General features: G+C 34.3%; 1 protein-coding gene across 2 annotated transcripts in view; it reads left to right on the top strand.

The window, feature by feature from the left end:
- Positions 1–15,854, top strand: part of LOC110032058 (cell differentiation protein RCD1 homolog) — a 33,945-nt gene extending 18,091 nt beyond the window's left edge. Inside the window, exons 8-11 of one of the 2 annotated variants that reach the window (XM_020735571.1) lie at positions 14,550–14,660; positions 14,781–14,869; positions 15,101–15,170; positions 15,539–15,854. In XM_020735571.1, the coding sequence (XP_020591230.1) occupies positions 14,550–14,660; positions 14,781–14,869; positions 15,101–15,170; positions 15,539–15,703 (435 nt within the window). In that variant the 3' untranslated portion in view covers positions 15,704–15,854. Of the gene's footprint in view, positions 1–14,549; positions 14,661–14,780; positions 14,870–15,100; positions 15,171–15,505 lie in introns of both variants that reach the window. The other variant, XM_020735570.1, reaches the window with a different exon arrangement.
- Positions 15,855–17,192: the final 1,338 nt, after the last annotated feature.

Genomic DNA, 17,192 nt, shown 5'->3' with positions numbered 1-17,192 from the left:
ACAATATCTGGCCATATTTGAGATCAAGAGCACTCTCTAAGAATTCTGTCAAGATGATGACATTATTATGATATATTTCAAATGTTCATGAAACATATAAGTAGTAAGGTGATGTCATGACTAATAAAATGCATGATAAATAAAATTATAGAAAGTTCCATGTGCTACAATACTTCCCAGTAGCAAAAGAAATCTACTTCAATGTTGACAATATTTGGCCAAACTCGAGATCAAGAGCATTCTCTAAGACTTAAAGATATTCGAGTTAACCCAAACCACTATAGAAAAAGTAGATATTTTTATTGAAAGGCAATAGGCGGTTACAACCAATATCCTTGAAAGGGAAAATACAACACGACATTCAGGAATTTGAAATAATAGACACAATACAAACACTCAAACTAGGGTGGATCTTGGGCTGGTGGGGGTGATCGGTGAGGATTGGAGAGGCGGTAGCAAAGGGATAGGTGGGCCAGACTGCAAAGGAGTAACGTCTTGGGGCGGTTTTGGGCGGCGGGAACAATCATGAAAGTGTAGGGGAAGTACTGAAACAACAGCTAGGCTGCAGAGTTGCGGTTCAGGTGGTTGGAGCAGTGGTGGACAGCAGGTAAGGAGGGAGAAGATGGCTGGACCGAGGTTGGATGGCAGGGGATAGCTGTAAAAACAGTGGCTGCACTGTTTTCTGTGGACTCCAGCATGGGGACATTGAACTGGACGAAGGGGAATCAATGTAGGAAGGCACAGGGAAGATAAATACCACATCGGGAGCGAGATGCAACCGAAGCAACACTCGCTCTTGGATACAACCTTAAAAGGGAGAAACTAGGACAACGATGACTATCCTGAACATAAACACAAAAAACTCCCTTCCAAATCCTAATACAAAACATATATAGGAGAAGGCTAGAAAGGGCAAAAGGATTAAAGGAAATATGCTGAAAACTGGAAAGAAATCAGAAGAGGAGCTACTCGGTTCCATTCGGGGCCATTCATACGACATGTCTCCAACTTCCGGGTCACGTGAATATCGCATGATGGAAACGATCCTGCCTCAGCCTTGGACATCCCGCGGTAGTGCGGGAGGGACGCCCACGTTACTCAAGTATAATGTTGTTATGATATATTTTAAACCTTTACCTCATTATTGGCGACATTTAAATTTTTTTTGATTAAATATATTGAATCTACTCAAAAGACAATTGACAGTACATGGAGATGATGGAACAGGAAAATGTGTTCAGGTTCATACTTCGTCTAAATAAAAGCTCATATAAAGTCTATGGGATAATCTTAAGGATGAAGCCCCTATTCAATATTCATAAAACCTTTTTTGAGGTTCAATGAGAAGAAAGCAGGAGAACGGAAACACTGGAAGCACCTAACAATGCTCAAAGCTCCAATATTGACAACTTTGCCCTTGCAACTTGTGGAATTTCTATTCAAACATGGAGTTGATAGGTACAAGTTGATGACTAGACTATGGTGTTATCATTGGCACAATACCGGACACACTCGTGATAATTGATGAAAGATACATGAAAGATTCCTTGACTATAAATTGAGGGTCATGTAAAATTATGAAATGCATGGCAACACAACCATTATGAAGCTCCAACATCACCTCACAAAAGTTCATTTATCATTGAGCAAATTGAATTATTTAAAGGGCATTTACATACATAGCACTCAATTCTTATGGATTTACGTATCTCACACCAAAGCTTTCAGTTTTACATGAATAGCACCCAATTCTTTCATATCACATAAAAAAAAAAAACACTAATTACACTTTTTAATGGTCAAATCCACCTTTTCATGCATAGTAAAGTGTCATGCTTGTCAATATGAATGTGAGATACATAAATCCATACGAATTGAGTGCTGCATATTTAAATTTCCCATTATTTTAAAATTTCTTTAGCAACTACAAAAATCCTAAAAAGCTCTATAGATTATTGGATATGTTTTGGGTTTTGCTTATGTTTTGGAAAAGGTAACTCATTAAATAATTTCATTTTTACCTTTGGACAACCAGGATACTAGATTGTCAACTTTGATGCTTCAATTAATCTTGTGATTGGCGATGCTAGAATTTTTCATGAGTATAATTAAATTTTGCCTCAAAAAATTTATGATTCGAATTGTTAGTGGATTCTTTTTTATTGTTGATTGCATGACATTTATCTTATTTTAAAGGACATTGTCATTGAAATAGTGCTTCATGTTTTAAACTTCGATAGGAACCTTCTTTTTATTAGCAAAGTGATAATAAACCTTAATTGTGTGACATTTACGATCCCTGAAAGTATATGTGTCAATAAAGTTGTATAAGGATATATGCTCGTGTATCGATCCCACTGAGAACTTGTTAATTTTCAATGTCTGAACTTTCTCGCCTATCGATTAAAAGTATGGACTGAATTTTTTGAAATTTGGTGATTTTAAAAGGTACTAATCCTAATTTTTTGTAATAATAAAGTCTAAGGGAAAATAGTGAGAAAACAATGAGGTTTTCTTTCAAATGTAAAATTCTCCCATAATTGGATCTTTAGGAATGTAAGTTTAACTATGTGATAACAATGATGGGTGACATTCAAGAACAAAACTTCACCTTATTTTGTCTTGGGTTTTTGAGAAGGTTTTGAAATCATACATGTTTAATTTCCTAAACTATGTGATTATCTCATGATCTCATATTTTTCTATTATGATTTCACTAATTCAGAAGCAGTAACCCTATTCTTCTAAATCAATCTGAGTTGATTTAATTATTTCACTGGCATGCTTTCGCAAACTAGATCATAACATATTTTAATGTAACAATTGACCAAATTGAAACTCAATAAAATTTAGATGGTTAAATCATCACCACCATGCAATTTTAAATGAACCACAACATAACATTAAACACAGGATTCGTAAATTACCGATCCAAAGGAGAAAGAAGAATCTGCTCGCTACTTATGCTTTGATATGGCAAAATAAACATTTTATTCATAAAAGCAAATCAAAATACAAATAGTTATGAATGAAAAACCCTATGAAAATCATCAAGGATATGCTTCTCTGGAATACTTCTTCCTCCACAAGTTTCATTGGATTACAAGAGCAATTCACACAAAATTCTCTCACACTCTACTTACAAGAATTTCTCCCTACTCCGAAAAGTATTTATAACTTTCTTAGAAGACCCTACAGTGACTAGAATCTTCCAAAATGGACGGCTGATGCCATTATATCTTCCCATCTGCGAAATGATCCCTTTGAACTGTTAAAACGGTCAAAATGCATGAACGGGCACTAGGCTCTAGTCTATGGTGCTTAGGTATCAGGCTCTAGCTCTTAGGCGTCGCAAATTTAATGTCCCTTTTTTCACTTGTTCATAACGTTTAGGGTACTAGTCGCCTAGGTGCTGGTATGTAGTGCTTAGGCGCTAGACAATGACACTTAAGTGCCACCAAAATGGCGCATACTTTCCGGCTTCATTGCCTTGGCTGGTTTGAAAGCCAGTTTGGGCACCTAGGCGCTGCTTGGCTAGCGCGAGGCACTGCTCCTAAATTTAGCATAAATCTTCATCATTTAATTTCTTATCAATCTTCTTAAATTTTCTAAAAGCATAAAATTAACATAAAATTAGATTAAAACAAAACATGAAAGATTAAATGCCAATTTCACATCAAATTCTTTCAAACTTAGAAGTTACTTGCCCTCAAGTAATCTCATATTTAAAATTAGACTCAATTGAATTATTTAGTAGCTCTAATTCTAAGAATTCTTTATTCTTCAATAATGTCATATAATTTCTTATGAACATATGCAAATGATATTGAAGAATTGGATTTTTATTAATTCATTATAATTTAACATTTTTTCAATTATCTCTTTTTCTAACATAATGAGTCTTAAAGCACTTAATTCTGTTTGACTTAAATAAATTTGTTAATAAAAATATCTTTTAAGTCAACAGACTTATCAATCAAATTACCATAAAATTCATTAATCTACTCATGAATCTAACATTAGAGATTTTTACTTAGGAAACTTTTAAGATTTATAAAATTGGGAAATGATTAGACCAACTTTTGATTGTATATGCTTAACCTCAAGCTCTTCTCGAAGGCTCTATAGGTTTTCTATATTTTTGAGAGCCGAGTTTTTTTAATTTTTTTTGTTTTCTTTTTACTAAGAATTTCTCTGCCTTTTAAGTATGTATTTATATTAATTTTGAATGTCTAAACTCCCATAAGTTTATATCACTTAATTACTTTTTAACGTGTATTTTTAATTACTTCTTAATGAGTATTCAAAAATATTAATATTAATTTGAAAATTAAGTTTTGTTTAGAGTTTTTGAATTGAGAATTATGTACTTAAGTATCTCTAATTAATTTATATATTCGAAGACTCTATTTCTCAAGTGTTTAAGGCTTCTTATGATAAGTGCAAGAATAATTAGAAAAAGATATTAAATTACTATTAAAGTAACTAAGAAACCAATTTTTCAAATGACTATTTGCGTTACTTTTTAAGTTACTATATAAATATTATTAAATGTCAGGATAACCTAATATGATTTAATGCTACAATGCAACGTGTTAAATTTAGATATATTAATAACTTGAGGCCAGTACACATGTGAATTTCCCCCATCAAACTTATTTTATATCCTACATATATTACATGAGGAATTTCTACAACTGGGAAAAGAATAACATGTGTAAACAATGAATTTGCCTAACTACCATCACAAAAACAGGTAAAATTTTTCAAATCACATGAAAATATAACAGAAAGTACTGCTACACAATAACCACTACAGGCTAATATTGAGGTAAACAGAAAATAACATAAGGTTTAACAAGACATCAATCACAACACTACTAAACGTAGAGGTCTCCACGTTGTCTATGTTATGACATAAGATCACAAATAAAGGTCCACAATACATGTTCCCCAAAATACAACAAGAGTAATCACTGTCCAGAAAAGTTACAACTCAAAAATCAATATCATTACATCATAAAAACAAAACATAACAAACAATAGAATCAGGTCAATACTCAGAAGATCTATCAAATCAAATTTACTCCTCATCATTCTCTTCCATCGGTCGGGTGGTATCATCATAAGACTGAAATGGTGGAGTAGGAAGCACCATATGATCTAGCCTCATGTTCAATTGGTTGCGTCGATATATTTCCTGTCAAGCTGTGTGATACTGGGCCAGATAGTCATCCTGAAGCCTATGCTACTCGATGTAGTGATGTGATCGCTCAACGAGATCATGTAACTTTCACTGCATAATCACTGAGTCTTGTGAAAGAGTTTCAAGGCTCTCCAACATAATGACAAGCGGAGTAGTAGGCATGGGTTGAGGAGTAGGTCTATAAGAACTTTCCTCTTAGTCAAACGAAGTCTTGCCATATGTGCCAATATTTTTCTTTGAGATAGGCTTAAGTGGACGTAGTTGTTCTTCCCAACCCTCAGAACTAACCCCTACCTTCCGAAATAAAACAAAAGTCACATACGGATGTCCAAGTCCAACCTTTAAGGATATTATAAATCGAAATGGTCATTAAGCTATCGCCATTTATCGACTGCTCCTTTTGCATATAAGAATTCAGAATAGATCACTCTCTCTTAACCTCACTCAGATTTGTTGAAGGCAAAAGTTTGGTGAAAATAAAGTAATACAAAGCTTTGGACAACATTAATAACAAAGGCAGGAAACATAATCTTCCTATCATCGTGCACCTGCCAAGCACCACGTCCATTAGTAAAAAATGCTATGATTTCATCAAGGTCATCATCAGAAGGAATAAAACATGATTACATATTCTAGAAATTTCATTTAGATCAAAAAGTGAGTTAATTTTGGGTGTGAGTTAAAATCTACTTACTTTTCTCTTACAAATACCTACTCTCCCTCATGCTCCTTAAGATTAGTGTAGAATTCACCCACAACTTGAATCACTGTAATCCCAGTTTCATAGCAAAACCTTTCTCCTACCACTTGCTGTATAAATCTCCTCTCACGACTAAACTTCTTTGACATAAAAAGTTATTGTATCGTTCTTTGGCTTAAATTAATAAGATTGGCATTGAGAAGTCCCAAATTCACTCATAGTAAGCTTCCCTCTATCAAAAGAATAAGAAATCTGACAATAGAATCAATATGATTCAAGTTTAGCAAGTTATGAGACCAAATTGAGCACCAGAAAAATTCTGAGAATATAATGGGCTCCTAAAAGTTCTAAAGATCAATTTGGTCATTTCTCATAATAGAAGATAGTTGACAAGCCATTTGTAAATGAAAAGCTCGACTAGAATGGTGAAAGACATGCGGATGAATGAAACTCACCCCACAAGAATCACAGCCAATTCTAACGTTAGCTTTTGACACATCCAGCCAGCCATGACAATCTGTGCGTGAAACACCTACGCTAACATAGAAATTAGCCTCCAATTATCTTGAAGTCCTTGTGCTACTATATTTCCCGTAGTTAAGAATCAGCAGCAGGCAGTGAAACGCTTCTTGCTAATCAACTTTGAACAATGTTAATATAGTTGTATTTTTTAAGATATTTATAGGCTATTTTATATTAGGAAGGTTATGAGAAAGAGATGAGGGGTAATATTAAGTAATTACAAGTGTAATTTAGAAATGGGGCATTTACATACAAACCACTAAATTCTTATGTTTTTGCATATGAAACACCTAAACTTTACATTTACATTTATACTACCCAAATCTTTAGTATCACATAAAAAAATAACCACCATTTTAACATTTAAAAATTGAGATATTTTTTCATGCATAGCTAAGGTGGCATGTATGAAAAAACTGAAGTTTAGGTGTCAGATATGTTAATACATAGGAATTGAGTGGTATGCATGTAAATCTTCCTTGCAAAATATTGTTAGGCGTTGGTCCTCCAAGTTTTCCTGAAAGAAAGCTTGGAGTATGACGATGTACATATGTTGAAGAAAGAATAACTAAGTCATTTCGCTATATGTTCGGGTAGCCTACACATGTGCATGAAAAAAAATTACTTATTAGAATAACATTTAATTAAGTCTTGATGCGAATGTATGCAATGTCATTTCCTGATAATGGAGTAGCTACTCTGATACCGGAGCTAGTTCAAAATAGTAGAAACAAAGCAAACTTTATTAAGCAAAAAGGATTAGGGTTACAATACAATTCAAAACAGAAATACGAAACAATAGCAACAACTTCCAGCAAGAGCTGGAAGAGAAGATCCGAGGGCTGATACCGATGCCACCACCGCCCTCGGATCTTTTCTTCTAGACCTTATCAGAGTTTGTTGATATTGTGTCGTATTTTTGTATAGAGTTGTGATGTCTCCCTGATCCTTTTTCTTAATAAAGTTTGCTTTATTTCTGCTATTTTGAACTAATTCCAGTATCATGGTAGCTACTTTATTATCAGCAAAATCACATTGCATACATTGGCATCATGACTTTATTTAGTGTTATTATAATCAGTAATTTTTTATCATGCACATGTTTAGGTTACCCGAACCTACATCGAAATGAAAGATAGTTATTCTTTCTTCAACTTACAGCAACCCGCTGGGAATTCTCCGAGACCCACTGCATAGTCCCCCTGCGTCGATGAGTCGGGAAATGCAGCTCCGCAATGGATGAAGCACATTGTGTAGCATACAAAAATGGTTAGTGCTAAAAAAATTGATCATCCAAAAATTTAATTAATGTTTAAATATTAAAAAAAATCTTACCAGCCTTCTTTAGTGCTCCGTATGGCGACCAATCCGCCAATATGGAGTGCAACTCCCCTGGCCCACTTCGTCACCCAGTTCGCCCGATTCGTCTGCCTCTTCCTCTCATAATCAAGAGATGCCCAAATTGCAGTCAACTGAACCCAGAGCCACTCATCAATCCAGGTCAGCAAGGCAGTGTCTGCTTCAAATCTTAAAGATTTAGCGGATCTGCTGGTGGTTCTCTGGAAGTCAGGTAAAGGACCACTGCAACATAAAAAATAATTCATGTGTTATTATAAAAAATTAAATCAACCTTACAAATTTGTATCAAATTACATGATCATATCTCAAACTCCTCGAACCACAAATCCTAAGGGGCTACAGTTGTCTGCTTCTATGACAGATATGGCTCATCGTACCGTTCTTCATAATCTCTATGATGCAGGTGATGAGCAGCTTGTGGGGAATGAATCTTCTTAAGAAACAAATTAATCACATAGAAACATATAGCATGAAGAATAATATAATATATGTTTTAAAGTAACTTGAGGAGACGGGGCACCATCGGGTGAGGGGTTGGATGGGGCAGGAGTCAACGGGCAAGACTCAAGAGGTGTGCTAGCAGCAGGTGGGGGAGTAGGTGTGGAAGGAGCATAAGTCAGAGGAGACGGGGCACCATCGGGTGAGGGGTTGGATGGGGCAGGAGTCAACGGGCAAGACTCAAGAGGTGTGCTAGCAACAGGTGGGGGAGTAGGTGTGGAAGGAGCATAAGTCAGAGGAGACGGGGCACCATCAGGTGCGGGAGCGGTTGCTACAGGAGGGGTGGGAGCAATGGGTGCGGGAGGAGGTGCCACAAGGGGGTGTAGCAGCAACCGATGGGGGAGGAGATGCCATAGAAGGTGTAGTAGCAGCAGGTTGGGGAGGTGCCAGAGAAGATGTAACAATAGTAGAAGCAGCGGCAGGATTAGACGACCTCCTCTTCTTGCTGCGATAGGTGTTCTCAAGGGTCCCCAGAATATGGTATGAGGTGGATGACCACTTGCACCACCTGGGGTCATCTGCAAATAAAGGAATGATATTAAAAGGATTGGTACTGGCAAAAAAAATAATAACAAGCAAAAGGAAACGGTGCAGTGAATGTAAGACACAACTAGCAATTATGTCTAAAAACAAGAGTAAGAGTTATACCTAATAACAACAAAAATAAAAGATTAAAAGTAGCAGTAGTAACAACTAATCTAATGTTTGCGTACACTTGTTATTAACCTTCATCAAAAGAACTCGCCATCGAAGATGAACCTAAAATTTCTTCTTCACGCTCTTCATCATCCTCGAACCATGAGCAACCTCTTCAATAATCTCTGTGTTATCCTCTAACGCAAACATTTCATCATTTGTGTTACTATGAACACAGAAATCTAACATACTTTTCTCTTGGTGAATTGGTTATATAGAACAATGTAGCTCAATTGTTTTATTTTGTTTATTTTTTATAACTACAACCCAATCAACTTTATCCCTTACTCTACCAGGTATTGAAAGTAACGAACTTGTGTAGCTTGCTGTGCCAGAACAAAAAGATCAAACTTTGCACATCATCTGTTTAATTTGACTTCAGTGATATCGTAAGACGTGAATGTTCGAGTTCCTCGATTTAGAGCAGGATCAAACCGCTGATAGTTGAACAAGTACACAATTTAGCAAACATTGTCAGGATATTGCAATTGAATGACTTCGTCAAGTACGCCGTAATAGCAAATCTCGTCATATGTGTGTGTTTCTTTAACAACGACACAAAGATTTTATATCTTCTTCCCTTCACACCAGGAACTTGTATGGAATGTATAATCGTTTACATCAAATATCTGTCATGTAGTAACACTACGATTAGGCCCAGACAAGATCTAATAAACTATGATCTGTGATTTCATTGATTATATTGTAAACCTATAAAAATAAAGAAGTCTCATTAGTGTAACTTTAAATGTGACGATCATATTAAAACACATGTGATTAGAAGTGTTCATTATATGTACAAATAATTTGAATAATATTAGAAATTCTACTTCGACCTTCCTGCTTATCAGAGACTCATCTTCCATGTCAAAGCTGCGATAAATAATCTGCTCAAAATATTATTATTTATATTTTTGAATTAATCATTATATAATTACTAACATTCTTAATAATAAATGACAATATGTATTGAGTTTGGGGATTGTAAATCTTACTGTATAAATGGATGAACTTCATCACAGTTCATCAGGACGTACAATACAGCTGCCCGAATATCTTTGTCGCTTAGATATTGTGTGTTATGACTCCCTAATGGCTCGCCTGATATTTAATATTTGGATAATTCTAGCTGTGAAAACATTGCACTTACAATATGAACTCTTTGATAGCTTTGCTCGAGATAATATTAGCAGGAAGTTATTTTATCCTACAACAGATATGCCTCGCAGATTGATCTCTCAGGATGTGTTTTTATTTTTAATAATTTTTTTATTTTATTTAAAAACTTGCAGTACATAAATTTTACATGGTGTTTTAGTGTGAAATAAAATGCTACTTGCAATATATGCATCATGAAGACATAACTCTCGAAGGGATACATCCATTTGTACTGCATTGGACCCCAGTATAGCCTCGTAACATATATGTATAGTCAATTGCTCTGTAGAGTCGAAGAAACCATTAGGAAATATTCGCTCAAATTTACATAATAATAGGAGAATACTCGCATCAAGCTATCTCAATGAGTTAACAGTCTGTCCCCGCACATAACTCTCTGAAGAATATGAAGAATATACTGACTTCGATCAAGGGATCGAGCACCGGCTTCAGCAGTGCATGAAATGCAATGGCTAATAAGCACTGCATAAATATATGCTAGTCGTGACTCTTCATGCCAAATACTTTACTCATTCTCAAGTTGAAACTACAGCTTAAATTTGAAACACAGCCACTGAGAATTTTTAGCGAATTCACCCGCTCAAAAATTGTCCTTCGTTGATCTGGTGTAAGATAATACACAAATTTGGCTTTATTAATTTAGATCAATTTGTCTCCTGAAGCTCTAAGGTCCTCCTTTTGCAATACTCTTTCAGATCCATTCTAGCTTTCACATTATCTTTTATCTTACCTCTGATATTCATCACAGTGTTGAAGATGTTATTAAAAAAATTCTTCTCAATGTACATAACATCGATATTATATTTAATAAGATTAGTCTTCCAGTATAGAAGATCTTAGAATATACTTGCTTCGTCCAGTTGTGCATGACACCAGAACCAAGAAGACGAGTTGAAGCTAGCTCTGATTCCTCGGTGATCTTTGACACTTCATTGATCATCGCAAATATTTCGACTCCAATAATCATGGGGAGTGGACTTGATTTCTCAACCTTGTTTTTGAAGAATGCATCTCTGTTCCTTCTAAATGAGTGATTGCGGTTTAAAAATTTTCGGTGGCAGTCAAATCAATTATTTTTCCTACTATGTTTCAAAAGTAAATGCCTTTAAAATATCCATGCAGTAACGACAAGCTAATTTCTAGGTTGTGCTACATCCTATAGGCCGATAATTTATTAATAGTCCACATGAGAGTCGCTCTCAGTTGAAAATTCTGCTTTGTAGCAATGCCATACGTAAGCACACCTGACTCCCATAATATTGGAAGCTCTTCAATCAATGTCTGTAAGTAGACATCAATTTTCTCGTTCGGGCAATGTGGACTTGGTATGATCAACATAAGAAATAAAAATAGTACAGTCATGCACATATCTCGAGGCAACTTGTATGGCGTAATAATCACTAACCAGCATGAGGACGGGGTTACATCGTGACTGTATGGGATAAAATCATCCACACACAACACAAGTCTAATATTGTGTACTTCAGCTGAAAAATCCGGGAAGCCTCACCATGTGAAAGATGACTCATCGAGTTAGGATCAACAGATCCAATATTGTGTCAAGTCATGTGTAGGGTTGTACGCATGGAAGCAAATAATCTCTGAATTTGGGGCATGAGCGGAAAATAAAAGAGGCGCTTGTATGGAGTATTTTTTTATTTTTATTCTTTCTCCTCTTTTGTTTGAATCTATTCGCACCACAAAATCGGTAATTCGTTTCGATTGCATCAGTCTTGTAATATATCATGCACTCATGAACACAACAATCAATCTTCTAACATTATAACCCTAACTTTGAAGTCAATTTTTTTGTTATGTGCAGGTCATCCAACAATAAATTCCCTTCAAGGTTAGTCTCTTTCAATAAAGTTGACATCTAATTGAATGCTTCTCAGGGCATGTTAAAATCAGATTTGATGGTCAACTTTCTCAGTGTCACTGATAACTCTGTATGTGTAGTGCAACCATCAGATAAAGGTTGTTGTGCAACATTCTGTAAGTCATAGAACTGTTGCGATTCATTGTTCGGTGTTTCAGGTTTTTGTTGAACCCTCCCATTAAATTGAGCTCTTGGAACATCGTGAACCATTTCTGCATGTGGCAGGATTAAATTCCTCTGTAGGAAGGCATAACCTGTCGAGACACCTTGATCGAACTGAACTTCAGGTTCTTGTTCACTATGTGCAGTTTAGTACCAATAATTAAGTTTGATTCCCTTGCAGTAAATATTTAACTTAACTTCTTTGGGTGGCAGAAGTGCTCGATTTTTGTGCTTTGCACAAGGATACTGGAACTTATCCTCATAACGATAGATGGATAGTTGTGATGTCATCCGTACGAATTCTTTAACGTCATTTTAAAACTCATCTGTGAGTCTTTTTTGTTTTGGATATAATCTGTTATACATCTAACTCTCAAATTACGAATATTCATCTGCAGTATAGATGTAGTTTTACAAATCAGTGCAACTACTGCTGAAATAAACATTAATTAGCCCTTACTTATCAATGTGTAGTGGTTCGTAGGAGCTAATTCTAATCGATGAAAACGGCCCTAGGAACTTTTAAGTAGCTCGCTATATCCGGTGAAGTCAACACTATTTGGTCAACCATATATAAGGCACTTCTTTGAAGTGTTTTATTTTTTAAACAATAGAATCGATGCATTTCTTCATTTCAACCAACCAACGTGAATTCTACTAATAACATTCCCATTTACATCACCGTCACTGAACAAAACCATATGCACTCCTTCAGCTCAATCAACCAACTTTAATTCTACCAGTAGCATCCCTATCAATATCACCATCACTTTCAACAATAGACTAAATCGATGCATGCATTCCTCCCCTTCACTAACTAACTCTAATTCTACTAATAACAATATCCCTATATCACCATCAATTTTTACAAGCCTACCAATGAACTCTTGTGTATATAAATACCTAACACTAAAACTTCAATTTTTACAAATATACCATATTGCCTTTATATGAATTTCATATATATCACTCAATTCTTCTTATGTATGTACACACATAATACCTAAACTTCAATGTTTACATACATACCATTGAACTCTTATGTATACACATACCTAACACCAAAACTTTAATTTATACATGCATACCACATTACTTTTGCATTTAATTAATACATGTCACTCAATTAATATGTATATACAAACCTAACACCTAAACGTCAATATTTATATGCATACCATAGAACTCTTATGTATATACATACCTAACACCAGAACTTCAATTTATACATAAATACCACATTACTTATGCTTTTAAATAATACATATCACTTCTTATGTTTTTCAAACCTGACATCTAAACTTCAATATTTACATACATACCTAACACCAAAACTTCAATTTATACATACATACCACATTACCTATGGATTTATTCATAAATATCCCTCAATTCCTATGTATATACAAACCTAACACCTAAACTTCAATATTTACATGCATATTACAAATAAATGAAAATAGTGGCACAAATAGACTCGCCTTCTTCAATGCTTTCTGATCAGAGCGATTTCGGTTGTCTTTGCAAGCTCGAAGTGTCGGACGTCATTACCTTCGCAGCTAGCTCTAATGGCGACTGCATCACGAAGCTTCGTTCGGGAAGGAGTCGATTTTGAGCAAAATTGAAAAGGAGAAGGGAACTAAAGAGGGAAAAGGGAGAGGGGGGAGCTCGGGATAGTTTCGGGTAGAAAAGGAGACCAGAGAGCTGCGCGCGGGACGGGGGAGAGAAAAAATGAAATTTAGGTGCGCCGGTTGAGTTTATTAGGTCATTTACGTCGGATTTCCGTCTAATTTGTAACAAAATGATCCACCAGCAAATCTTTTGAAGCTACAAGCCACGTAAAACTGCATAATATTAAAATTTTGTAATTTATTTTCCTTATATATTTAAACTAATACGTGTTATTAGGATTTGCATAATATTAAATTATTGTAGATTATTTACGAGTGTAGGATTCAATAATCACAATCCCTAAATATACAACAATTTTCCTAAGATGCAAATCAATAACTGCTAGATTAGAACCAAAATAATAATGTAATGACTGAATAAATATGAAAAATATGCGCCTCAGATTATTTTTCTGTTTGAGCTTCCCTAGGCTCAAAATTCACTAGAAATTTAATATTTTGAATTTATTTCAAATTGACTCAAAACCCAAGTTAGTTTCTAGCAAAATTGCTTCACGTAGATGTCTTGCATGAGAAGTGCTCACCAGTCTTACATTGTTCTGTTAATCCTCTAGATTTTGGCATAAAAATTTTATAAATAATACCAAAATCTTATGCTCATTTTCAAATTCAAATCGCACATTTGTTTCTCATCACTGGAGTTCTTCTCTTTTGGCAGATTGCTATGCATATCCTCGAAGCAATAATTCGAGACAACTCCGGAATCTCTTACATTTGTGATTCGTCCTGCAATCTACTGATAGGACTGATGAACACATGGGATAACTTGGTATCTCTGCCATGTTGGCTTGGCTTATATCAACATGTTTTGCTATATTAGAACCTTTTTTTTTTTTGTTTTTTTTAATATAATTAAAATCTTTTCTCTCATTGTGCTCTTTGCATGGAGGTCAATCTTCTTGCTGTTGACCAAGACTTTTCTCCTCGTCTACTCTTCCACATCATCAGATGCTACATTATGCTCTGCTCCAATGAGAGGTATCCTATCTTTAAACTTGCGTTGAATTGCAAGGTTGAAGATTTAATAATATTTTAATATTACTTGTATATTTGATTTAATAATCATATTTATAATAGTCTTTAAAAATTTTAAAAAAATTGAAGTTATAAAATTAAATACGAGCCTTCCCTTTAAGTATTTATTTTTTTATCCTTCATTTTAAGTTTTGGTTTCACCATTTGCATCTATTCTTTGCTCCTTCAGGGGAGGGGATGCGCCCCTGTAGTGCAAAGATTTCCTGCTGCTCTCACTAATGGTTCCTTCTGTGACATGATAGAGGTAAGTTGATCTAAATTTTGAACTGGCACGTGTGAATAATATCTGATTCCTTAAAAAAAAGGATGATTTACATATATACCACTCAATTCCTATGCATTTACATACCTGAAACATAAGGTTCAACTTTTACATACATCCCATCTTTCCTATGCATGAAATGGTGTATTTAACTTTTTAAAATTTAAAAGGTGTTACTTTTGATGAGATATGAAATATTTTGGTGGTATAAATGTAAAAAGGCAAAGTTTTGGTGTTATGTATGTAAATACATAGGGATTATGTGGTATGTATCTCAATGGCCCCTACAAAATTGTTCTGAATATTCTTCAATTTAGGAGTTCCCAATAATTGGGGGATTGTTCATTCAGCTTCTCCTCTACGTTGACAAAGTGAATGAAGAAATCCTTCCGGGAAGAAGAGTGTGTATGCTCCTGCAGGAGTATGCAAGCATGAATGATCTCTGCTCGCCTGATTCTGCTCCCAATCCGACAACACCTTGCAGGCCTATGGATCTTGGAACAATTTCTGTCTAAAAATCTATTACAGAAAAGCTTTTAATTGAGTTCCCAACAGATATCATAAATACTATAATTCATTTTTTTTTAATCTAATGATAATTCATGTGTATCCACATGCTTATTGATATGTTTTCTTAACATTTTTTAGGAAAATTTACATATATACCACACAATTCTTGTGCACTTGCATGTCTAACACCTAATGTTTGATATTTTACATTTATAACCCTTTGGTGTTAAACCTATGCATGAAAAGGTGTATTGGATGTTAAAGATTTGACTGTTATGTTAGTAAATATGAAAATTTAAGTGTTGGTTATGTAAATATGTAAGAATTGAGTGGCATGTAAGTAAATGCCCCCATTATTGTTATTATTATTTACAATGATATGAAGCCAAACTATGCTTTTGCATGTAGAGAACCTATGCTGTCCTCCCAAAGTCAAATGATTAATGTCTGCTTGAGAAATCAAGAATTACAAAATATAATGCCCATATTTACATGGTTTGACTAAAGTAAGCTTATATTTATGGTCACATAAAGATCAAAGAGTCCATCAAGATGCCTTCTACTTCATTATTTTAAAAATAGAAGATTGAAAATTATTCAAATTAATTAATGAAATTAAACTCTATACCTTACAAATTTTAAACTTTTAGCTTTATAATTAGCTTTGAATACTTTATGAAACACATTCATATCATCTAACAAAAATGTTAATTAAGGCTTTATGATACCTTAGTCTATGAGTAGCATTTGTAAAAGATTGCTTTATTGTTGTTTTACTCTTTTTATATATGTATATTTTGTCTATTATACAATGTTTTATTTTACACCTCTTCTCGGAACAATCACAATTATTGATTGAGGCTTTATAATACCTCAATCCACAATTGTTGATCGAATCACGAACAATCACATTAGCGATAAATTTGTAAGAAATTTCTTTATTATTGTATTACTCTTTTATTTTATTTTTTTGTCTATTGTACAATGTTTATTTGCCTTTGGAAAGCTCTCACTTTATAAACAATATATTTTCCATTTCCCTTCCCAAATCTCTAATGCATCTCTATGTGGGTGTGTGTGTAAACTCTAAGAAAATTTAAATATAATAAATTCTTCTTAAAATTAAGTACATACTTAACTTGAACCGAAAAGATAATTGCAATAGTATGCCTTAAACTTTGTAATGCCTAATCTTGCACATAGCTTTGTTTCCCATATAAATATAACTACCATAATTTAAAAATAACATGTGGAAAAAATTCTAAATTTAAAAATATATTTTATTGGAGAGGTATCTGGTTATACACAAAGACTCTAACTCAAGAAACAACATTTATAAATAATTCCTCCAAGATCATTATCAAGGTCTCATCTTCCAAAATTATTAGATCATTATAAGAGCTTTTTCATCTATCTTTATCTATTCTTTTTCACTTGTAATTTTAAGCATCTTTGTAGCTTCTATGATTGTTCTATAAGCCTTTGTGGGACAAG

Source organism: Phalaenopsis equestris, unplaced genomic scaffold (assembly GCF_001263595.1).
Source record: "Phalaenopsis equestris unplaced genomic scaffold, ASM126359v1 Scaffold000877, whole genome shotgun sequence".
NCBI lineage: Eukaryota > Viridiplantae > Streptophyta > Magnoliopsida > Asparagales > Orchidaceae > Phalaenopsis > Phalaenopsis equestris.
The sequence above is the reverse complement of the archived record's forward strand: the minus strand, read 5'-3'. Positions and strand labels throughout refer to the sequence as shown.